General features: G+C 40.4%; 1 protein-coding gene across 2 annotated transcripts in view; it reads right to left on the bottom strand.

Annotated features, from left to right (window-relative positions):
- Positions 1 to 26,589, bottom strand: part of SEMA5A (semaphorin 5A) — a 346,899-nt gene that overhangs the window by 241,423 nt on the left and 78,887 nt on the right. For both annotated transcript variants that reach the window (XM_024752519.1, XM_024752520.1), the window contains exon 3: positions 9,921 to 10,020. In XM_024752519.1, coding sequence (XP_024608287.1) covers positions 9,921 to 10,020 — 100 coding nt within the window. The remainder of the gene's footprint in view (positions 1 to 9,920; positions 10,021 to 26,589) is intronic.

Below are 26,589 nucleotides of genomic sequence, written 5' to 3'. Positions count from 1 at the left end.
CAGTGATGGCCTTAATAGACAAAGTTCATTTGTGTCTTCATGTAAAGTAATAAAATTCAGCCAGCATTAAAGAAAAGGTTAAGCCGTCATGAGCATATTAACTAAATGACTCATTTTATCTAGAGAGACTATGAAGCTCAACTCTGACCTCCATTAATTATGAAAGACACAGGTGTTTTAAAATGACATTCTCTTAGAATAACTCAGTTGGTCTCTAATGAATATAGCTATAAAATCAAAGGAAAAAATTCCACGTTCTTATTGAACATGTAGGTCAGAGGCTTGCTTATAACTGAGGAGCAGAAGATGGAATAATTAAGAAAGACAAACTTGCACTTGGCGCTAAGAAAATCAAGTAAATTGAAAAGAGACAGTCAACCTATAAAAAATGTTTTAAACAACAGTGATAGAAACTTACGTTTGTTGTCTAATAAAAGTTTAGACCATTGTTGATGATGAAACAATCCGAGGATAGAATACCCACTGCACGTAAACTGTGACCACTTGGGTAAATCTGATAGTGAAACTAGTCTCACCTGTACCTGTGCCAGCTTCATCCGCTGTGATTTCCGTTCACTGCACGATTCTATCCTAACTTTGTCAATAACCCACTGGCACAGAGCCTGACACTGTGACTTCCTACATGACACCTGAATCTTCAGTTGCATTGATAGACCTAAAGATTAAAATATAAATGTGTGACTTTGAAGCTAAAGTAGTAACTACATCCTTTATAGCACAAAATGTTTTCATAAAAATTATTTTAATTATCTACATGTAAATATTTAATATCTCAATCACATCAAAATTTTAAGAATATGTAGATTTAATTTCAGCATGTAACCTTGTCATGTACTTCACAAACCTATCTATATTTGCTATTCCTAAGACTTTCACTATGCTGATCGATTCTAAACAAATTCTAGGAGCCTTTATTTTTTTCTGTTGTTATAACCATTCTGAAAATATCTCTTTAATGTTCTTTTCCCATAAGTTTCTGGGAGCTTAATTCAGTTTTAATATTACCAAGTTATTTTAAAGATATAGCACTATATTTAAATAGTGGGATCACATTCAGATCACAGTTTTTGAATGCTGATTTTTTTTACTTTGCTAATGTATTTTGAAATATGGTGACAAATGTATAATATTATAATGTCATATTATGAGCTACCTCCTCAGTCAGAATTTTTTCAACCCTCTTCAAAAAAAATAAATATATGTACTTTAGGCTGTAAAACATTTTAAATAATTCTGATTTTATTATTGTTGTCTAGTACTCACTATCCCAAAATTGTATTGGCTTATCTCATTACCTAGTCCAAAAAGTCCATTTCAAACCCCTGAAAAGTCTTGGTTACTATACATAGGTTTCAAAGAATACATCAAAACCAAAATCAAACCATTTTAATAGTGCTCTTATATGTTTAAATACCAAGATTAAAAGGCACAGAAGTAGATTGATAACCTCTTACTATTTTGCAAGTAGAATCAAATAACAAAGGTGGATTTTTAGTGGCATGCAACAATTAAGACCAGTGTTGTTAGCAAATTTCAGAGATAGGAAACCGGAAAAACCTTTTCCCATAAGCATATTTAGGGACAAAGTTATTAATCAATACTGTCAGTAATCACACTGATAATTTAAATTTTATTATGTTCTAAATATTGTGTGCAAATCTCTGAGTGCTTTGAGGATTACAGATGGTGACTTAACTGCTCTAAATTTAACTCACGACTTCTGCTTTTGCTGGTCCATTGGGTATTTGATTTGTTCCTTTCATTTTTCAGTTAATAGAGATCATTTTTCATTTGAAAAAATACCAACTGTGTTATTCTATGATTCCTTTCACCTATGCTTTCCTAGGAATATTCACTCTTCAAATTATCTCCATATACACTATTTTTCTGGGTTATCTTCAGAGTTAGTAAAATCTGAGATTTTTTTCTCATGTATCTTCAAATAATCGAAGAATTAAAGCTCATTTCTCAAATGCTCAGTCCCAGCTGATGTCATTACAACAAGCCACACTTTCAAATCTCACTCCCAAATCTTATCTTTGACCCTTGCCCTCAGCCACCAATCGTGATTGGCCATCAACCACTGTCAAACTCAGCTCTGAAATACTTCTCAAACCTGACTTATCTCCATTTGCACTTTCACTGCCTAAGTTTAAGTTCTCACTACTGTCTCCTGATCCATAGCCCCCCATTGCTATCCATACCTCCAAACTCTAGTGCACTCTGCACGCAGTATGGTGGAAGCACCTCCCTAATGCAAATCTGAGCATGTCAATGTATGGCCTTAGAAATCTCCTGAGTTCCTACTGTCTTTAGCAGAGGTTCTCAAATTTTCCAGGCCAGGAGATTACCAGAGGTTTGATTAAACCAAACATTGCAACATTACTTCTAGAAAGTCTAATTCAAATGTTCCGAGGAGAGGCATGACCATCAGCATTCTTGAAAGATTTCTCAGACAACTCTCCTGACTGCCGGAATTGGAACCACTGGGCTAGAGGATGAAATTCCAGCTGCTCCATAATATAATTCTCCAGCCTCATCTACAATTACTCCTCCTCTCCGTCATTAACAGGTCCAGTCAAGGTGTATTCTTTTCAGTGTCATCAGGATCTCTGACTTCCCCGTTCTATGGTCCTTCTGGCAGGAAGACTCTCTCCCACCTGCCAGACCCCTAATTCCTCTCCGAGTCCCAACTGAAAAAGCACCTTCTCAGTGAACCCTTTTCACCCCCAAGGACCATCACCTTTCTTTCCTCTTGGTGTTTCCAAGGCCCTTTATTCAGGCCTCCCTGGAGAACTTAATTGCTTGTATTCCTCATATCCACCAGGCCAGGAGTGAGGAAACCTTTTCATGGGCTAAGTAGCAAATACTGCACCTCTGTGGTCCTGTTGGAATGACTCATCTCCGCAGTGAAAGCAGGAGGGCAGCCACAGGCAATATGCAAATGAACAGATGTGGCTGTGTGCCAATAAAACTTTATTTACAAAATCAGGAGGCCAACCTAGGGGCCTTAGCCTGCCAACCCTTGCACTAGGCTCTAACGTCTTTATCAGGTAGAGACTGCTGCATCTTCGTTTCACCAATGTCTAGGATACTCCCTGGCACACAGTAGGTTCAATAAATATCTGATGAATGAAGAGTAACTATGTGAACTAATAAATTCTGATGGACCCCATGTGGAACTGGCTAGGAAACAAGCTCTCAACACTCAAAACTTGTAGCACACACATGCACTCAAAGAGGTTGGTTAATTTTTATCACACTCCTTTGTTGACTCATTCAGGGAATATGGGAGAAGGGAAGACTGTATGTATATTTATAACCTAATAAGTCACTATTCTGCTAGGTCTATCTTCTCCCCACCTCCAGCAGAGAAGAAAATGCAGAGACTATTTCGTTTTTAATAACAGCGAAAGGAGGACAATGGTTGGGCGTCTTTCCCACAGGAGTGTCTGCAGACCACCTGTTTGTTAAAAGCTCACACTCTGGGACCACCTTCCAGCCCCCTGGATCCGCAGAGCTGGAAGGAGGGGCAGAGGAAGCTGCATTCTGAATGAATGTCCCGGGTGATACTTAGGTACACTGCCGTTGGTAAATTCTGGGCAGAAAGGTACCAAAGCAGGTAGACAAAGAATGGATTCTCTTTTTTAACACAGATTAGGTTAATTAATCAAACAGGCCTGTTGGCCAACAGGGGAGAAGAGGGAGACGGAGGAAGATAAGCAAAGAGAATCTTAAGAGCAAAACACACCTATGAATCAAGAGCCAACAGGAAGAAGGAAATATTTAAATCTTAAAGTACAGTCGAAAAAAAAATCCTGTTGGGCTGGGCTAAGAATGAAAAGCAGAAATAACAGCTCCATCCTTCCAATGTCAACATCATCATTACCTCGGATTTCTTTGCATGATGGGGGTTTACTGCTTTTTGGATTCACTCCTAATTGCTGATTTCACTCCACTTAGCGAGAGTTCCCTTTAATTGTATAAACTTGACTAAAATGTGTCCTTTGGAAAACGGAAAGAAGCTGTGGCTACTGGAAGCAGAATTGCTGATCTCGTAAAAATCTCCAGTTTTTCTTTGAATTATAGACTGCTTCCAACAGATTAATGCCAAGGTAAAACTTTAAAAGAAGAACAGTAATTATAACCACCAGAAAAAGAGAGAATTCTATTGGTCAGTTTTCAAAGGTGACACTTATGTGACTCTAAAATGTAGCTCCACTTGTTTAGAACCAATGGCAAAATCATTGTGAAAGGAGCAAAATTTACACTAATTACATAGAAGCCTGCTCATTCATTTAATGCGACCTTATGAGAACTTATGCTTGGAATACTTAAAGCAAATTCAGTCCCAGCATAATAAAAAGCAAGTTAATCTTTCCTTTTTATCTTTATTTCTGAAGATTCAAACCGTGGGCAAAACAATCGTTTAAAGTAATACACTAAAATTTGTCAAGACCAATTTGCTGTGACTATAGGAAAGACCAAGATTTGTCTTGAAAACACTTGGGGTTTAGTTATTTATTTATTTATTTTTATTTTTATTTTTTTTTGCCGTACGCGGGCCGCTCACTGTTGTGGCCTCTCCCATTGCAGAGCACAGGATCCAGACGCACAGGCTCAGCGGCCATGGCTCACGGGCCCAGCCGCTCCGCGGCATGTGGGATCTTCCCAGACCGGGGTACGAACCCGTGTCCCCTGCATCGGCAGGCGGACTCTCAACCACTGCGCCACCAGGGAAGCCCTAGTTTTTTATTTTTAGTAATAAACATGCTGATTAGAAATCCGTGCTATTTGTCACACAGATACGTGTACAGAAATATCTTTCTATATACGGAAATAGTCTATTGACTGCGATGGCAAGTCAAAGAGTTCCGTACAAGGCACACACACGGCTCTCGGCTGGTATTCACACGGGTATCAGCATCCCTGCTACCCTTTCAATTGATATCTTCATAATGTTCCCATTTTAGTAGAGTTGAAATTAAAAATTTCCCAAGACATACATAAATCTTCTATTTGCCATCAGTTATGATTTTCACCTGACTCAGTGTTGGGTCTATGAGCTTCAATCCCGTCACCTTAATCATCGGCAGATGGGTGAGCCTCCCGGACTCACAGGCACTTGCGTGAGAGCTCAGAGGTGAGTGTCCTTCCTAAAATATCACAGGTTGCAAGACTATGCCCTTCAATGATATGTTTCTATTACACTGAGGCTTGTTAGAGAAGAGTAAGATAACAAAAAGTCAACTTACAGGAAGAAAATGAAGAAAGGCCAAGAAACAAACAGAAAAGCTGGAAGAAACTCACTTTCTCTTTGATGAGAAGCTCTTTTTTTCATTACTATTGTATAGCTTTACACTACAAGAATATGGCTAATTTGTAAATGCCCTGATTATTGTCAAACACTGCTTTGTGTATGGATCCAGTTAGTTGCCATTTGGAATAACATTTGAATTCGGCACAGAATCACTTGTCATGCATACACTGAACCCAAGACACTAAAGACAGATTCATTTGGAGAATAAAATGTCATCACTCTCTCTCAGATCTGCTGTTACAGTCCTAGACACCACGAAAGTGAAACTTTTATCAACTTTGTAAACTATTACTACTACCATTACTTTTATAATTATACACAAACCTCTAAACGTCAACGTAGTCTTTCATTTGGAATTTTCATGTATATATAAAGTAGAAACTTTTTTTAGTGGGTTCTTTTAACAAAGAAGTATACAAATCATCTATGAACTATTATTCCAGTAGTTTAAACAAACGAATCAAATACTGCGGGGATATTACTGAAAAGGTTAACTGTGATTATTTCTGAAATTGTGTTTTTTCTTTACGCTCTACAGTATTTTCTACATTCTCTAAAATGAAAGTGCCTGAGTCTCATCACTGAAAATACAAACATTATTAGTTTTTAAAGAGGCATGGGTAAAACAGAATATGAATATCAATGCTTTTAAAATAATATGAAAGATTATGTGCACCTTGGAAATGGTAAATTTAAGGATCCTTCCAGAAATTGTATGAATTCACATGCAACTACCTTCGGGTACTACATAACCACAAATCACCTAAAGACAAGTGGCTTTTTGGGTTGGTTTTGTTTGTTTTTGTTTTGTCTTTGTTTTGCAGCGGGAGAACTTCTTTTTGCAAAGAATTTTTAACTGATTTCCATTCCAGGAACATAAAGTATCTCTGGTATAAAGTGAAACCATCCAATAAATGGCTTTACAAGGCCTAGTGCTAACTATGAAAAAACAAAAATGCTATCACTGTATTTTTCCACTGCTCATATATTTAAACCATTACGGATTTCTGCAATATACACCTGCTATCTAAACTTGTTTTGCTAGGTCAAGCCCTCCTAAACAGGAATCTGAGTGCTGGGTTATTTTTAAAGTTGTATAACTGGCTCACACTCCCTCTCAAACCTCCTGAGCCTAATCCCAGCAACTATCTTATGTAAAATTGCGATTCTCCGCACTCAGTGGTATCTGCCCGAAATGCATATGCACACGCATGCAGAAACCCACAGATACCCACACAGCTGCCCCACCACGCCATGCTTACGGGATGCCTGTCACTGTGACAGTCTCTCTTCCTGGATTATTTCACTTAATCCTCACAACAGCTGAAAGGGGTAGCAATAATTATATCAACTTTAAAGATAAGAAAATTAGACTCCGAAATGGGCTCAAGGTCATGCAGTTAAGCAAGTCCATCTACCCCTTTCTTTCGTTTTGTTACTGAGTATCCACAATGTACCACGTCCTGTTCTAGAATAGAAATACAGCCCATGCTCCGAGGGTTGCTTATCTGAAATTCAAGTTTAACTGCACATCCTGAACTTTTATGTGCTAAGTCTGGTGATCCTGTATTGCTCCTGGTCACTATGCCATAGTGCAAGCTAGGTTGACTCAGTGGGTAGGCCAATCCCTCCCATGGCTGGTCTGGGACTGTGGTGAAATGAGATGGATGGAGACCTTAAGAAACTCTGGGATGGAGACTTCCAGGAATGCTGGGATAGAGACTTCCGGGGACACTGGGATAGAGACTTCCGGGGACACTGGGATGGAGACCTCCAGGGAGGCTGGGATGGAGGCCTCAAGGAATAATAGAATGGAGCCCTCTGGGGATACTGGGCTGGAGACTCTCAGAAATAGGTGTCCCCTGGGGACAGTTCTCAGGTGCTGTCTGCAGTCAGGACAGAACTACGGTGATGTCTCTTCCAAATCTTCATTTTCTCAGTGGCTTCTCACATCCCCATTAGGAGAATCTGTGTCACTGACCAAAAGCCTACCACCAGCAGAGTGTAGGCATATGTGTGACGCTGCCCTGTTTGTGTAGTGCCAAGGACCTCCGGAAGCAATGGAGTGTCTTTTGAGTCAAGCTCACAGGAAAACTGTTTCCAAAACTCTTTAGAGTTGAATGAGACATGCAGGACTCAGCTACACCAGTTGAGGTCATAGTTGCACCTGCTACCCCAGCAGGGGGCCCTTCCCCTTGGCTAAGGGTGAGAGTCCAAAGCTAAGGATTAGCTTTGGGGTTTAGAGACTGCTACTCCCTGTGTCTTGCCCAACTGTAGGCATCTGGAATAAATCTGCTACGACTCCAGCCCCCCTTTCCCTAAGTGTCCTACCAAATTCAGAGGGTCACACATAGAAATCAAATCCTGGAAATAAATATGGTGAATCAACAGATATCTTTGAGCTTCTGCCCGGAGGAGAAAGTATGCTACATGTTAGAGAAAACAAGAAAAGACAGCCACATCCTCTACCATCTGGTACGTCACTATCTGAGAATGGGAAAGGGGAGAGTGAAACGTGAACAGAAATAACGCAATAAGTGCAGTAATGAAGAGAGATGGCAGGTGTGCCAACAGAACCGTACAGAGCAGGGAACATAGCAGCTCAGTCCCAAAGGAGGACCCTTGAGCCAGATCTTTACAATGAGTATGAGTTCACCCAGTGGATAACTTGAGATGTGGGTGGGTGGTTAGCTAATATTCTAGGAAAGCAAAAGAGATTACCAAATCCCAGAGGCAAGAAGGAGAACATTCTATAGTTGTGGGCAACATAAATAATTCCTCGTGCCTGGACTATGTGAGAATGAAAAGTGTGTCTCTATAGGATGTAGGACGATGAGCCAGAGGGTCTGATGGGCCACACCAAAAGAGCCTAATAAATCCAAATTAAACCAGATGATCCCTGGAGAAAATAGTATTTCTGTAACATAAGGGAAGGCATACAAGTCATAAGAGCTCCGGTAGGAGCTACTGAGGGTTGTATTTTTAAAAGATGACTTTGGCCATGGTATGCAGAAGGAGGAGAAAATCTGGAGGCCAGGAGACCAGTTAAAAAGCCCTGCAGGGCTTCCCTGGTGGCGCAGTTGTTGAGAGTCCGCCTGCCGATGCAAGGGACACGGGTTCATGTTCCGGTCCGGGAAGATCCCACATGCCGTGGAGCTGCTGGGCCCGTGAGCCATGGCCGCTGAGCCTGCGCGTCCGGAGCCTGTGCTCCGCAACGGGAGAGGCCACGGCAGTGAGAGGCCTATCACGGGAGGGGGGGGGCTGGGAAGAGAAAAAAAAAAAAAAAAAAAAAAAGCCCTGCAGTGCGTGGCCCAGGCTCCCAGTGATGGAATTTGATGGAAGTCAGCATTAGAAATCCCCCAGCTAGTCCCAATGAGCTGAAGTAAGTATAAGAGTACCAAGTAAGCCCATCCAATCCATACCCACTGTCCAATCAATAAACACTAAAAGAGATACAAGTGACATGTTAAGTGCCAGGAACTAAACCAACTTCTGTCTGTTCATTTAAGTTATGACCGTACGTCTTGAGTCTTCAAGTGTTGGGTGGATGAACAAGGTCTTCTTAAGATCTGAGAGCAAAGGCAGTGATTCTAGAAACTGTTCAGTGTTTGTCCAGAGCTTAAGCCAGATTTAGCTTCACTCACGTAGAAATTGCACAGCCTCTCTTGCTATGAAAAGTATGTTTCATAATCTAGTACATTTGGCCGAAACAGATAACGTGCACTCCTCTGCCTAAAGTGCTTTCCTTGAAGGCCAGAAGAGTCCAAAATCTACAAATCATCTCTTTGGGTTATTACGTCATTTTTCCTAAGAGATGAACATAAAATATTTTTTAAACATCATCTTCAAAACACACTGGCAGGATAGGTGATTGGAAGGCAGGGATTACACATGTTTTCTAAGGAAGTCATGGTAAATATGAGGGATGCAACACAAGATCTGTTCTGATTGGGTTCCAGTGGCCTCACCTTCAAACTGGAAGGTCAGGCACTGACCTGGAGACAGGAGCACATGCTCCTTAAGAGAAATAAATAATAGCAACTCCCTTGAATTCTCAATTGACTGGTAAATATCATAATGAAAGAAAGGTAGTGATGCGTGTTGGAATGGGTATCAAGGTCTCCTGATGTCTAGAATTACGATGAAGAGTATACTGACAAATAAGAACATGGTTTTTGGAGTCAAACTTTGACTGAAACCTGGGTCCATCTTTGATTAAACATAATAAATGTGTCCCTGGGGTAACATTTATCCACCTTCTGTCTCAATTTCCTCATCTCTAAAATAGGGATGGTGACAATACCTACCTCTCAGGTTTCACAGGTGGAAAAAATAAATGAATTCATGTTAGAACTGCTCCTGGCACTTGGGAAACACCCAATAAACTCCTGCTATGAAGAGCAGCAGTCATCTTACTGCAGTCGTCACAGCAGCAGTTGTAGCACACTTGTACGGAATTTCATTCTTAGATTAAATATTACTTAGCACTCGTCAACTACGGCAGAGAAGCTTGTGTAACTGCAGAGATGTCAAATGAAGTCCGAAAATATCTGCGGAGGCAAAATGTAAGCTCTCTCACCTTGCTCCTACAAGAAGTTCTTTCTGTCCTGGGTCAAATGTTAACTGCGAGAAATCCACAGCATTCTTCGCTCTGAACTCCTGCAACCAGGGGCCAATTTCTAAAGAGGAAAAATAAATAAATAAAAAGATAAAAATGAATTTTCTTCCCCCCTCCGGGGACCACAGACAATGCACATCAGGTAGCAAATGTTACATTTCAGAGGATTTGAAGGGCCCCCCAGGTGATCATTTAGGGGCCACTGGAGGTTTCTGTCAGGGTGTCACATAATCCACACTGAGAATGTGTAAAACATAGAGGGCAGTCACCCAATAAAAAGGAAGCAAAGCATCAATGCTTGGTTGTGATTTACAAGCCAGATGTGCATTTTCCTTTTGCCTCTGGACTGGGCAGAAAATAACACAGCACTCACACGATTCATTAGAGGAATATTGAATGCAAACAAGATCATTTCCTGTGCAGCTTGATGGGAAGGAGCCAAAGATGTGGGAAAATCACAAAAGCCACAGAAGCACCATCTGCCTTCTTTCAAAGTGGACATTCCATTTCCCTGTCCTTTAGATTTCTATTTGGGCCCCGAGATTAGACTAGTTAAACACTCTCAGTCCTTTCTAGATGAGAAATTCACAGTCAATTCTAGGCCTCATTTGCATTTTTTAAGGGAAATCAGAAAATAGCCACTCTTTAGAGACAGGTTTTTTACAAGCACTGTTAACTCCTATTAAATGACCTCCAGCCTAGAGTCCAATTATTACAACATGAGAGTATTTGAAGGGGATAGAACTCAGCCTTATTAGCCATTTTTGCAACTTTCATTAGCTCATTTCTGACACAGAAAAAATCTTCAGTGAGTTGTCTGCCAGTTGTGCTGAACCTGAACCTTATTATTATCCTTGACAACTAACCATGTGATCTGATTGTCTTTTTTTTTTTTTTGCGGTACGCGGGCCTCTCACTGCTGTGGCCTCTCCCGTTGCGGAGCACAGGCTCCGGACGCGCAGGCTCAGCGGCCATGGCTCACGGGCTTAGTTGCTCCGCGGCATGTGGGATCTTCCTGGACCAGGGCACGAACCCGTGTCCCCTGCATCGGCAGGCGGACTCTCAACCACTGCGCCACCAGGGAAGCCCCTGATTGTCTTTTTCCTTGAGTTTAATATTTTGAGCGATGTCACACTGAATAAACAGGCGCATGACAACTGGCAAATCGACAGTTACTGGTTTGCGGAAAAAGTGTGTAGCATAGAAATAATCTCTTCCACAAAACCAGATGTTAAAAAAAGATCTAATATGGAAATATGCCCATGTCTTAACACATGTCTTGTAGAAAGGCCTTTGTTGATGTAAATGAGGTAGATTATTTCCAAGCAATAGCTTTGTGTAACAAATATGGCTTTTCTCTACTATCAGTTATTGGGGGAAAAAACGGACGTGAACTGAAAGTTCTATTCTGCTTAAAGGAAACCAGTGTTGAGTTATATAGAGATCTGTATTTGGTTTTTGATATTTTCATGTTATCTTGACTGTTTTTAGTATTTTATATAAAATTCTTCCTTTTATAGGCAAGTCAATTTTTTAAAAAAATCCTTAGTTATTGCAAAATAAGTACAAGGTCCTGGAGCCATAAAAAGATGTTAATAAATGATCTGTTCCAGGAGTTTTTAATTCAGTTAGGGAAGGAGCACAAATATCTTCTTTAAACACAGTATCTATAGATACAAGATCTTTACAGGTATTTACAGGGTTACAGGAAGTATTCATACACAGAAAGGAGCGATGACTGAGGGGCTTAGGGACCAGGAAAAGAGAGATCTGACCAGAGATTCACAGAACAGATGTGTCTTGAGGAAGCAAGAGTGCCATGTGGAAGACATGGTGCCCCCTGTGGCTGTAACTGGTATTGCACACATTCACTCCTATGGGGCCCCAGATCCGTTTCTCTGCTCTTGGGCAAGAACACTAAGGCTCTTATGTTTGCATTGCTCACTGCAGTGCCTGCAGCTCAAGGTACAGTAGCTTGAATGTATAGGCAATACTAAATGTGTGGCATGAAAAAGTAAGAATAAGCTAGGGTTCTGTCTGTCCGTTTTTTTTTTAATGAATTAAAAAAATTTTTTTTCTTAATAATTTTTTTTCTAATTTTAATAACTTTACTTTATTTTATTTTATCTTCTTCTTTCTTTTTTTTCTCCCTTTTATTCTGACATCTGTGGAGGACAGGCTCTTGGTGGCCCAGCCAGGTGTCAGAGCTGTGCCTCTGAGGTGGGAGAGCCAAGTTCAGGACGCTGGTCCACAAGAGACCTCCCGGATCCATGTAATATCAAAAGGAGAAAATCTCCCAGAGATCTCCATCTCAACACCAAGACCCAGCTCCACTCAACAACCAGCAAGCTACAGTGCTGGATGCCCTATGCCAAACAACTAGCAAGACAGGAACACAACCCCCCCCATTAGAGAGCAGCTGCCTAAAATCATAATAAGGCCACAGACACCCCAAAACACACCACCAGACGTGGACCTGCCCACCAGAAAGACAAGATCCAGCCTCAACCACCAGAACACAGGCACTAGTCCCCTATATCAGGAAGCTTACACAACTACCTGAACAAACCTTAGCCACTGGAGACACAAGCTAAAAACAACAGGAACTACAAAGCTGCAGCCTGCGAAAAGGAGACACCAAATACAGTAAGATAAGCAAAATGAGAAGACAGAGAAACACACAGCAGATGAAGGAGCAAGGTAAAAACCCACCAGACCTAACAAGTGAAGAGGAAATAGGCAGTCTAACTGAAAAAGAATTCAGAATAATGATAGTAAAGATGATCCAAAATCTTGGAAATAAAATGGAGAAAATACAAGAAAAGTTTAACAAGGACCTAGAAGAATTAAAGAGCAAACAAACAGTGATGAACTACACAATATATGAAATTAAAAATTCTCTAGAAGGGATCAATAGCAGAAAAACTGAGGCAGAAGAACGGATAAGTGACCTGGAAGATAAAAGAGTGGAAATAACTACTGCAGAGCGGAATAAAGAAAAAAGAATGAAAAGAATTGAGGACAGTCTCAGAGACCTCTGCAAAACATTAAACACACCAACATTCGAATTATAGGGGTCCCAGAAGAAGAGAAAAAGAAAGGGACTAAGAAAATATTTGAAGAGATTACAGTTGAAAACTCCCCTAATATGGGAAAGGAAATAGTTGATCAAGTCCAGGAAGCACAGAGAATCCCATACAGGATAAATCCAAGGGGAAACACACCAAGACACATATTAATCAAACTATCAAAAATTAAATACAAAGAACAAATATTAAAAGCAGCCAGGGAAAAACAACAAATAACACATAAAGGAATCCCCATAAGGTTAACAGCTGATCTTTCAGCAGAAACTGTGCAAGCCAGAAGTGAGTGGCAGGACATAGTTAAAATGATGAAGGAGAAAAACCTACAACCAAGATTACTCTACCCAGCAAGGATCTCATTCACATTTGATGGAGAAATTAAAAGCTTTACAAACAAGCAGAAGCTAAGAGAATTCAGTACCACCAAACCAGCTTTACAACAAATGGTAAAGTAACTTCTCTAGGTAGGAAACACAAGAGAAGTAAAAGACCTACAATAATAAACCCAAAACAATTAAGAAAATGGTAATAGGAACATACATATTGATAATTACCTTAAATGTAAATGGATTAAATGCTCCAACCAAAAGACATAGACTGGATGAGTGGATAAAAAAACAATACCCATATATATGCTGTCTACAAGAGACCCACTTCAGACCTAGGGACACATACAGACTGAAAGTGAGGGGATGGAAAACGATATTCCATGCAAATGGAAATCAAGAGAAAGCTGGAGTAGGAATTCTCATATCAGACAAAAGAGACTTTAAAACAAAGACTATTACAAGAGACAAAGAAGGACACTACATAATGATCAAGGATCTATCCAAGAAGAAGATATAACAATTGTAAATATTTATGCACCCAACATAGGAGCACCTCAATACATAAGGCAAATACTAACAGCCATAAAAGGGGAAATTGACAGCAACACAATCATAGTAGGGGACTTTAACACTGCACTTTCACCAATGGACAGATAATCCAAAGTGAAAATAAATAAGGAAACACAACCTTTAAACGATACATTAAACAACATGGACTTAATTGATATTTATAGGACATTCCATCCAGAAACAACAGAATACACATTCTTCTCAAGTGCTCACAGAACATTCTCCAGGATAGATCATATCTTGGGTCACAAATCAAGCCTTGGTAAATTTAAGAAAATTGAAATCGTATCAAGTATCATTCCTGACCACAACGCTATGAGACAAGATATCAATTACAGGAAAAAATCTGTAAGAAATACAAACACATGGAGGCTAAACAACACACTACTTAATAACCAAGAGATCACTGAAGAAATCATAGAGGAAATCAAAAAATACCTAGAAACAAATGACAATGAAAACACAATGACCCAAAACCTATGGAATGCAGTGAAAGCAGTTCAAAGAGGGAAGTTTATAGCAATAAAATCCTACCTTAAGCAACAAGAAACATCTCAAATAAACAACTTAACCTTACACCTAAAGCAATTAGAGAAAGAAGAATAAAAAAAACCCAATGCTAACAGAAGGAAAGAAATCATAAAAATCAGATCAGAAAGAAATGAAAAAGAAATGAAGGAAACAATAGCAAAGATCAATAAAACTAAAAGCTGGTTCTTTGAGAAGATAAACAAAATTGATCAACCATTAGCCAGACTTATCAAGGAAAAAAGGGAGAAGACTCAAATCAATAGAATTAGAAATGAAAAAGGAGAAGTAACAACTGACACTGCAGAAATACAAAGGATCATGAGAGATTACTACAAGCAACTATATGCCAATAAAATGGGCAACCTGGAAGAAATAGACACTTTCTTAGAAATGCACAACCTTCCAAGACTGAAGCAGGAAGAAATAGAAAATATGAAGAGACCAGTCACAGGCACTGAAATTTAAGCTGTGATTAAAAATCTTCCAACAAACAAAAGCCCAGGACCAGATGGCTTCACAGGAGAATTCTAGCAAACATTTAGAGAAGAGGTAACACCTATCTTTCTCAAACTCTTTCAAAATATAGCAGAGGGAGGAACTCATTCCCAAACCCATTCTAAGAGACCACCATCACTCTGATACCAAAACCAGACAAAGATGTCACAAAGAAAGAAAACTACAGGCCAATATCATTGACGAACATAGATGCAAAAATCCTCAACAGAATACTAGCAAACAGAATCCAACAGCACATTAAAAGGATCATACACTATGATCAAGGGCGGTTTATCCCCAGAATGCAAGGATCCTTCAATATACACAAATCAATCAACGTCATACACATATTAACAAATTGAAGGAGAAAAACCATATGATCATCTCAATAGATGCAGAGAAAGCTTTCGACAAAATTCAACACCCATTTATGATAAAACCCTCCAGAAAGTAGGCATAGAGGGAACATTCCTCAACATAAAAAAGGCCATATATGACAAACCCACAGCCAACATTGTCCTCAATGGTGAAAAACTGAAACCATTTCCACTAACATCAGGAACAAGACAAAGTTGCCCACTCGCACCACTATTATGCAACACAGTTTTTGAAGTTTTAGCCACAGCAATCAGAGAAGAAAAAGAAATAAAAGGAATAAAAATTGGAAAAGAAGAAGTAAAGTTGTCACTGTTTGCAGATGACATGATACTATACACAGAGAATCCTAAAGATGCTATCAGAAAACTACTAGAGCTAATCAATGAATTTGGTAAAGTAGCAGGATACAAAATTAATGCACAGAAATCTCTTGCATTCCTATACACTAATGATGAAAAATCTGGAAGTGAAATTAAGAAGACACTCCCATTTACCATTGCAACAAAAAGAATAAAATTCTAGGAATAAACCTACCTAAGGAGACAAAAGACCTGTATGCAGAAAATTATAAGACACTGATGAAAGAAATTAAAGACGATACAAATAGATGGAGAGATATACCCTGTTCTTGGATTGGAAGAGTCAACATCGTGAACATGACTATACTACCCAAAGCAATATACAGATTCAATGCAATCCCTATCAAACTACCAATGGCATTTTTCACAGAACTGGAACAAAAAGTTTCACCATTTGTATGGAAATACAAAAGACCTGGAACAGCCAAAGCAATCTTGGGAAAAAAGAATGGAGCTGGAGGAATCAGGCTCCCTGACTTCAGACTCTACTACAAAGCTACAGTAATCAAGACAGTATGGTACTGGCACAGAAACAGAAATATAGATCAATGGAACACGATAGAAAGCCCAGAGATAAACCCATGCACATATGGTCACCTTATCTTTGATAAAGGAGACAAGAATATACAGTGGAGAAAAGACAGCCTCTTCAATAAGTGGTGCCTGGAAAACTGGACAGCTACATATAAAAGAATGAAACTAGAACACTCTCTAACACCATACACAAAAATAAACTCAAAATGGATTAAAGACCTAAATGTAAGGTCAGACACCACCAAACTCTTAGAGGAAAACATAGGCAGCACACTATGACATAAATCAGAGCAAGACCCTTTTTTACCCACCTCCTAGAGAAATGGAAATAAAAACAAAAATAAACTGGAATAAAGACGCAGACCTACTGGAGAACGGACTTGAGGATATGGGGAGGGGGAAGGGTGAGCTGTGACAAAGCAAGAGAGAGGCATGGACATATACACACTACCAAACGTGAGGTAGATAGCCAGTGGGAAGCAGCCGCATAGCACAGGGAGATCAGCTCGGTGCTTTGTGACCACCTGGAGGGGTGGGATAGGGAGGGTGGGAGGGAGGGAGACGCAAGAGGGAAGAGATATGGGAACATATGTATATATATAACTGATTCATTTTGTTGTAAAGCAGAAACTAACACACCATTGTAAAGCAATTATACTCCAATAAAGATGTTAAAAAATTTAAAAAATATATTCAATAATAACCTGTTAGATAAATTAAAATATTTTTATACCAGTAAAAGCGAAATAATACAATTACCAAAAAATCATAAAGTATCTTTTATTTACACTTTTATTTGCAAACATGACACATAAAACACAGCATTTTAAAATGCTAACAGTGCTTTGCCAGATCCTTTTTGTTTTTAGCTGCATATCTGCTCACCATGAGTCTAGTGTTTTATCAAGTCTCTTCATATGTTTCTTTGCAATGACATATAATAATCCATTTCTCACAGGTTCACTATAGGAAAAATCCACAAACTGCAAGTTGTACAAAATATTTGTTCTCTGGAATTGGGTTCTTCTAAACTTTACTGCTTTACCTTGGACAGCATGCCTGGTGGATTTCTAAGAAACCAAACAGTTATGATAGTTCATTTTTCTTGAAGTGCTCCTGATTTGGGTGTTCTTAACTCAAACGCAATTTAAAAACCACAAGTCTCAAATTAGGCTATGTTTTACAGCCTGGAATCCATGGTATAATAAGTATTCACAACATAAATAGACATTAAATAATAACCACAAATCAGTTAAATTATAGGAAAGAATGCATATATTATTCTAGGAAGGGCAAAAGCAGAGAGCCTGTATCAGGGGGTATCTGTCAGATGAGGCTGGGCAGGGGCAGGCTGAGGGCATGCTTCACTCTGAGAAGGACTTCTTGTGTGACTTTTGGATATAGCATTTCTCAAAGTGAGATAATTGCAGGCTAACACAGAACTAAATAAATGCATTTCATACTTATCCTGGGTATGTATTTTAAGAAAAATCTTAGGAAACAAAATTTCAGGGGGATCAACTACCATTTCATAACGAAATGAAATGTACTCCCTTTCTGAATAAAGTGTAGGATTTGTGATTTCCATTGTTTCCCCAACTTTTCATTTGTTTGCATGATTTTCTGGCCATATCAGGAACACTTGTTCATTCTCCGGATCTAAATGTAAGTGTTAGGTGAGAACCAGGCTTCTCTGGCCCCCCAAATTCTGAGTTGTCCAGTGGTTACCAGAGACACACCTGGCAAGGCATAAAGAGAAGCCTCTGGAAGTTGTTAGTGAGCTGGGTTCAAAATCCACCTGGTAGGGGGCGTTGCCTTCTCCTTTGTTTATAACTTTTAAGATAGTGGAAACCTGTTTCATGAAACCATCTAGAGCCCTTATTGCTGGTGACTGCAGGATAAGAACCAAGTTAATCAGTGGCATATTTTTACTGTTGGATAGCTCACACAGAAGCAATTTCTATTCATCCATCCATCCAGGAAGATTTTTTTTTTTTTTTTTAGTTAAAAGATTATGCAAATTCATATGTAAACTAGGCGAGACCCTCAAATTCCTGGCCTGTGGCTGGCTTTGTCCTCCAGGTTGTGAAGTTGGTGCCCGGGCTGTCCTGCCCTGAACTCTGCTCGGCTTATAAGCACCCTGCGTCACCCACAGGAAACTTTCCTGGTGCAGAAGGTCTTAATTTTGCCTTGTAACCTGAAGCATATGACTGCAGGCTATAAAATCTAATTGCAAAATCTTAATGTTGTGCCAGAGGACATTAAAAAGTAATTTCCTTCAGATTTACAACTTCAGAATTACAAATGATGTTAATATGATGAGAAGTATAAAAATGAGTGATTCCTATTCAACAGGCACTTAGATTATTCCAAGAGTCAGCCATGTGCTTGTGTGTAAGCAGTCATGACGAGAAGTCTGAGAGGCACAAGTAAAGCCATTTGCCACTGGGTAACTACAGGGATTGCAGGAGACAGTTTCAGGAATTTCTTAGAATCTTAGGGTATTTGGTTTTAAAATATTCTTAGACTTTGTTCTGCCACATACTCAGGAATCGCCAGACTTTGGCTTTAAGACAATAAATCATTTGTTGAAGCTAACATCTCTTTCTGACAATTCAGGCTCAGTTTCTTCTCTGTCTCCTTGCTAGTGGAAACAGCATATGTTCTCATCTAAGACTCTACCACCACAGACCTCAGGAGTCAGGGGAAGAAGGAGGCCTCCACCACTCAAGAGACAAGCTAGGGTTGTCCCAGGAAGTCTTCTCATTTGAAGAAATGTGAAAAAGTCCCAAGGTGGTGTCTGCACAAGTACTGATTCTTTCTGTACATCAGAACTAGAATGATTTCCAAAAGAGACCCAGATTTTTCCAGGAGCTTTAGGGTTAAGCATTAAGACAATATATACCAAGAATATTCTTAGATAGTTTACGTAGTCAACTAATATTTCTTGAGTACCAGCTACATGGAAGAACCCACCGTAGGTACTGGCTAGGATACAAAGTTATGTAAGACAGACCTCTGCCCGCGAGACATTTATAATTTAGTTTAAAAAGTGAGATATATACACAAGAGAGTTAAGCCAAAGAAGAGAAATGCTTGCTGGTACCAAGGAAAGTGTGATGATAAATGTTCCAAGGCAGCAGTGTCCAATGAAAATATATTGCTACCTACACATGTGAATTTTACCAGTAGTGACACTGAAAAAATGTTGATTTTCAACAATAGTTTATTTAACCCATATAGCCATGATATTATTTCAACATGTTATCAAAATAAAAATTTTGGAGACATTTTCATCGCATGTGTATGTTCTAAGTCTCTGAAGGCCAGTGTGTATTTTGCACTACCTACTGCACATCTCGGTTTGAACTAAGCACATTTCAACTGCTCAGTAGCCAAACATGGCTACTCATTAGACAGCAGCACATATCCAAGGTATTAGGAAAAGGACCTCTTTGATAATATAGAGGCATGGTTCTGTTACAGCCATTACTGAAAAGGAAATTAACTCTGGGTCCTCTCAGAACCAACTGCCAGCACCAGTTGCCTTATTCTTTTTTTAACAAACTATAAAACAGGAAAATAATAGAACAATAGTATGTGTTGGGAAGAATATATAAATTAATTCCCAGGAAGCAGCCCGAAGAGTACCTAAAGCATGGGAGGGTCTCAAGAAATACCAGTTCCCAACCTCACCACTGGGGGCAGTAAAGGGTGGTTTTCACCCATCTCACAATTTTACCACGAGGATGGCTCTATTAAATCTTTTGACAACATCCTGCGGACGAGGCCACATATCTGACATCAGTTTTGCCTCCTCTTAGAACTATATTCACTTTCATGTACTGGGGTTGGCCAAAAAGATTGTTCGGGTTTTTCTGTATGCTGTTATGGAAAAACCCAAACAAACTTTTTGGTCAACCTAATAAATCACATTCTATCAATACCTACTCAGGGTGTAAGACCCATGTCAAATTTAGAAAGGCATGAAGAACCATTCAAAACCAACTGAAAAAGTAACACCCTCTGTCAGAAATCTATTAATCCAGTGAGAGGTTGCTCAGAAATGGGTTGACTCAGCAGGTCTGGGGCATTCAAACCCCGTACTTTCCGAATAAAGTCTGATCCTTTACCAGCTCCTGGGAGATAATCTCTAAGACCTTGGCATATCCTGCCTGATAAGAGTGATTCTGTATACCTGGGAGCCCTGATTAATGGTGGAGACCTTTGACCATGGTGTTATCAGTATGACCTCCATAGGGACAGGAGTCTAAATAACTAAGGTCAGCCACATGGGTGTTCCATGCCTACGGACTGAGTCAAAAAAAAAAAAAAAAACCCTGGACAGAAAAGCTCAAGTGAGATTCCCTGGTTGGCAATATTCCATGCATTTTCCCATACATTTTGTCACGCATCTTGCTAAGAGAATTGAGTGCTGTCCAGATGATTGCACTGGGAGAGAACAAATAGAAAATTGCACCTGTTTTCTCCTGGACTTTGCTCTACGTGCCTTCTACCTTTGCTAATTTTAATCTGTATCCCTTTTTTGTAATAAACCATAAAAATGAGTATAACAACTTTGCTGAGTTCTGTGAATCTTTCTAGTGAAATCATTGAAACTGAGAGTAGTTTGGGGGACCCCAAACTCAGAGGTTATCCCCTTTGTGATGATAATCACAGGAAATAAAATAATAAGACCCATATAAATATTCCTGGAAGGTATTCTGATACAGACATGCGGGTTTAGGTGAGTCAGAAATACACAGAAATCACTCTCTCCCTATATCACAGGATTATGTAACCTGCTTTTCTAAGAAGAGATACTAGTTCCCGTGAACAGCTAAGACTCTCTTAGGTAGTCTGTCTACAGCTTTTCCAAAGGGGCAATTCTTTCCTAGGATCAAGCTCACCAAATTCTTTTCGTGAGTTGTAATCGATCTGTGGCTGGAAAACAGGTAAATGTTATTCATCATATTATTAGTACCTTTCACTGTGATTTTCTTCACATATTTTACAGCCCCTGTCCTGTTTTTTGTTTTGTTTTCTTTTTGTTTTCCAATCCACTACAAGAAATTCTCTGCTTAGGAATTTTTACCTTGGATTCTTCCACAGAAACCAACAAGATAACAATAGATTAACGAAAATGAGCAGACATTCCATTAGAGTATTCATTGTTCTATTCAATAATTAACACTGGGCTTCCCTGGTGGCGCAGTGGTTGAGAGTCCGTCTGCCGATGCAGGGGACACGGGTTCGTGCCCCGGTCCGGGAAGATCCCACGTGCTGTGGAGCGGCTGGGCCCGTGAGCCATGGCCGCTGAGCCTGCGTGTCCGGAGCCTGTGCTCCGCAACGGGAGAGGCCACGGCAGTGAGAGGCCCGCGGACCGCAAAAAACAAACAAACAAACAAAAAACATAATTAACACTGATATTCAATGAAGAAAGAAAGCCAAAATGCAACTGCTTTGGAGAGCTCTTTTAGGCGGGTTGGATAAAAGAAAGTCAGATTCCAAGTCATGAGCGTCCCAGTCCTCTCATGCAATTCACACACACATTTGAAGGCACATTCTTAGTTTATGATGTCCCTGTGAACTCCCACCAACAGCCTTTGGAAGGCCATCCAATCTCAAGTGGCAAGGCTGCACTCTGCATGCACTGGCTTCCTCTGCCAGCAAGGTTCCATGGGCCACGGCCAACTGCCTTTGCTGGCCATCAGCCCCTCTCAAAGCCCCCTGCCCTTCACTTCTCTTCTGTTTTTCCCCAACAAACCCCCGCTAGTTGCACCACAATCAGCTCTTCACTGAACTCATTCCCACTTCCCCACTTTGCTAACTCGATTCCACCTTTTCCGAACGACCTTCCTTCCTGCTCTCTAACAAATATAACAGGCTGGGAGCCACTTAAGAGTAGGGTGCAACTTTATTAATATCTGTGTCAAGGATGTACTACAATAGGCCTCAAATGAATATGCATTTGAGAATGAACATTGAGTAATATAATGCAGAACATTTCAAGGCCCAGTGCAGTCCCAGAATCTACCTGCATCTTCCTTTAATAACTCTCCCTAGCCATTCTCTATCCCTTCTGGTCCACCAGACATCACCTGTGTAATGTAATACCTCTTGGTTGTTGATTATGTTTCAGTGGCACTTATGAACTATACCATTCTTTTAATTGTTTTATATGTGAACAAGTTCATATACAAATAATGTTGTATATTTATCTTTAAAAGCCATTTTTACTATTTGGTAAAGTTGTTAATATCTAGGCTCTAGAACAGGGACCGGTAAATGATGGTCCATGGGCCACCCTGGACCCACTGCCTGTTTTGTAAATAAGTTTTCATGGAACAGAGCATTCTTTTACGTATATTCTAGGGCTGCAATTGGGCTACACTGGCAAAGTTGAATACAGATTGTCTGACTTCCAAGGTCTAAGATATTTACCATCTGCCCTTTTATAGCAACAAAAATGTATTTCAGCCTCTCCCCTAGAAGATCTGAAACTAAGAAGAGCTCAATAAATATGTACTATAGATAATTAAACATAGTAAATATAATTCTTTAGTAACAGACACAAAAAATAATACACAACCTTTAATTAAGAAGGAACCTCTAGACACATCTACTTAAATGCCCCACTTTAAGGATGAGAAATCTGGAGTAATCATTCACCCTACATGATTTGCTCTGTCACACTTAGCATCCATAATTAATAGCATTTCCAGAATATTTTATTCCATTAGTTTCCTTTGTCCTTTAATATCTTTCAACTAAAGCAAAAAAAAAAGCACACAGAAAATCATTATTCTCCTCATGGACAAAAGTCGAGTGCTCCCTGCACAGAATCATTTTGAAACACCAGCTAATTACTATATTTCCACTTCCTCCCCCCAAAATAAATAAGCCTTTTGAAATTCCTAGCATGGCCTATCAGCTGATGTTATCTATGGTTCCATAAAACTTATGCATCTCCCTCCCAGGCTTACTTTGGGACCAGTAGCACCAAGTCAAACACTCAAGATGTTAGACTGAAAAAAAAAGTGTTTTAGATTCGAAACAAAAGCTGACATTTATGGGTTTTTATTCCCAGCAGAGGTGGATTTCTGCCTGACCCAGCACCCCCAGAGAGCTATGCACTCCAGGCATTCAAATCACCAACCTCCACAAAAATGAGTTCACAAGTGGTGTGCAGTCAGAGGAGACTAGGGAGGATAAATGCTCTCTTTCCCTTTGTTTTGTCCACTCTGGGCTTATTTTGGTGACGCTGTGGTTGTTTTCATTTCCGGTATTAACCTGACAGGCACCATAAGGCTGATTGTGTAAGAGCTGCTCTCATTCCCAGCAGGCAACCAAGCCACTGTGTGGACAAGCCAGGAGCTGGACTTCTAGATTCCTTGGAGAGAGTTGTGAATTCAGTGTCACAGTCACATTTCCTATCTTGTTTTAAGTTTTTCTTCACAAGTTCACACTCTCATTCCCTGATGTACCTCAAACGATTTCAGAGACCCTTCCTGCTCTGTGCCCAATGTCCACGGCGTTCCTCATGGTCAGCTTTGATCACTGCTCGATCCCATTCATGTGTCCTCCCTGGACCATCCACTGCCAGGCGTGTGGTGGCTTTCATCTGGCAGACACGTAGCAACTCTGCATCTGGCCCTGTTCTAGGAACCAGAGACATGGTGGGATAATAGACAGAGAAGGTTCTTCCTCTCATTAGATGAATATACTAGTGAGGAGGACAGAATCAGGAACATAACTAATAAGCGCCGTGACGTAAATTGAAAGGATGACTTTTTAGGATGTGGCTTGGAGCTACACTATGCAGAGTACAGAGAAGACCGCTCTCCCGAGAAGGGCACTCCAGGAGAGGGACCTGTCTACGGAGAGGCCCTGAGGTGGGCATGAGCCAGGGTCAGCAGGCAACACAAACGAGGCACGCGTCCTGAGAGCTGAGGCCAGGAGAGGCCAGAGGGAGGCAGGGCCAGCTCAGGTAGCGACTTGCAGGTGAAGGTGAAAAGTTCAGACTGAATTCTACAGGAGCGATTGGAAAATTCTTGCTGTAAAGGGCCAGACAGCATTTTAGGCTTTGTAGGCCATGTGGTCTCAGTCACAACGACTCAACTCTACTGTTGTCACTACAAGCAAATACAAATGAGTGGGTGTAGCCAGGCTCTAATACAACAATATTCACATCGCTGGAGGTGGGCCAGATCTGGCAACGCACTGCAGTTTTTGCCAACTCCTGTCCTATGGCACAAGGAAGCCAAGGTGTGAGGGAAGCGGGTAAGGATAGAGGGAGAAGCATGAACTACTTTGCATTTTTAAATTATTTTATTAAAAAAATTTTTTTGGCCATGGCGCGAGGAATCTTAGTTCCCTGATCAGGGAGCGAACCCACACCCCCTGCAGTGAACACGCTGGAAGTGAGGAGACTTAACCACTGGACCGCCAGGGAAGTCCCAGCTTTGCATTTCTTAAAGTGCCTATGGTTACAGCGTGGAGAAGGACCCCAGGGGACTTAGAATGCAGGAAAGGGGCTATACGTCAGCAGTCCAGGGGAGCCTGAGGGAAGGGGTGAATGTAGGAGGGGTTTTGAACTAGCTGATTGGGGAAAGAAGGAAATGTGAGGAATTAAGGATGACACCCAAGTTTTCCCCTAGATGACCCAATCTATGGGGACATTTCTGAAATAGGAGATTAGAAGGAAAATAAGTTTGGGAGTCTGGAAATCTAAGTGGAGATCCCCACTAGAAATCCCAGTGTCGATACGAGTAGGTAGGCACGGGGCAGTTCTGGGGCTCAGGAGTGGTTGAACTTGAGAGAGAGAAATCTGACATCCATCCACACAGAGATTATTTGATATGGTTTTCGACAGGGACGTTCAAGGAAGCAAGTTATTCCCACATTGAACGTCAGCAGAACGCCTTCTGGAATGTCGAGCAAAGGGACAAATAGACACATGCAAGGATGAACGAAGGAACTCCACACTCTGCATTCACAGGGTCATGTTAGCCCTCCCCCATCACCTCCAGCTCCTGTAGAGTTCACTGTAGAATTTCAAATCTAATCACCCTGATGGTACTGATCTTCGAATTCATTTGACTACTTAACCCCCTCCCTGAAACCAGTAAGCCCTTTATTGCATATGTGCTTTTAAGTGCCTCCCAATTAGATACTGTTACTAGCGCCATATATATAAATTCTAATGTGCCTCTTTGCCCCTTATAGGTCCAGTTAGGTTCCTAGCCTCCCTGAAGGTGCATTTCCTCTCCGTGGGCTCCCTTGAAAGACATAAACTCTTTTGGTGGTAATTAGATGGGTAACTAACATCCTTTTTGAGCCAGTTACTAGATATTTGCTCTGATTTGTTTCTGTCTTTTTATGTTGTTACACCCATTTTATGTGTATGAGCAAGAAAAGGACTACGTGTGCCTCTGTGCGTGTATGTGTGTGTGAAGAAAATTTAGTTCTGCCTGTCTTTGCCTCAGGGTATGGAATGTAACAGATGTTTCAGGAACTACAAATCTTTATGCTTTAAGAAAAGGATGAAGGAGGTGGAGTGGGCTGACTTGAAGGCTCTTTTGGATTCCAAATCAGACCAAAAAAAAAAAAAAAGGCTTTGCACACAGTTACAAGAAGAGCAAGCAGAAAAGAACCCCTATGAAGTTCAAAGGGACCTGAGTTTAATCAGACAAAAACAATTTCTATAGCTTCAGGAACCCACTCGGTGATCGAGGAACTTGTGCATTAGGCATTAAAGCCAGCACACATTTGTATTATTCTCTCTTCGTTTGCAACGAGTGTTCAAAGAAATTCACCTCCTAAAACAGATACTGAAGTGGACCAGACCCACGAATTAACATTGTCACAAAAAGCAGCTTCCTACTCTGTGCAAGATGTGGCCTGTCAATTACAGTCCCTGCGGAACTCCCCTCTTCCTGGGGTTCCATAGCCTGGTTCACTTTGTCTCTTCCAATGATGCACTTGATATGACCATCAAGCTACCTCCTGACCTCACCAATGAGCCCGACTTCAAGAAAAAGCCCTGAAAGAAGGGGCAGCAGAAGCTGGCAAGATGTACAGTCCTTTTCCTCTGAAAAATCTTTCTCCTTCCTGGGCGCATTCACACCAGGCTTTGTCTGTTTCCTGCCTGAAGGTCACATGCATGGCCAGAACTCCGTCTTATTAATTACAACTGTTGGCAAGCCATTAAAAATCTCATTTCATTTTACCGTTCACCCTCATTTTAACTGATTTTCATAATTATAATTCCATCTTTGATATACTAGACCTATTAAATTTAATGCCATACAGAAATTTTAGAACTCCTGAATAAAAGACCAATGCT

Source organism: Neophocaena asiaeorientalis, unplaced genomic scaffold, assembly GCF_003031525.2.
Source record: "Neophocaena asiaeorientalis asiaeorientalis breed wild unplaced genomic scaffold, Neophocaena_asiaeorientalis_V1.1 scaffold52, whole genome shotgun sequence".
Taxonomy (NCBI): Eukaryota; Metazoa; Chordata; class Mammalia; order Artiodactyla; family Phocoenidae; genus Neophocaena; species Neophocaena asiaeorientalis.
The sequence above is the reverse complement of the archived record's forward strand: the minus strand, read 5'-3'. Positions and strand labels throughout refer to the sequence as shown.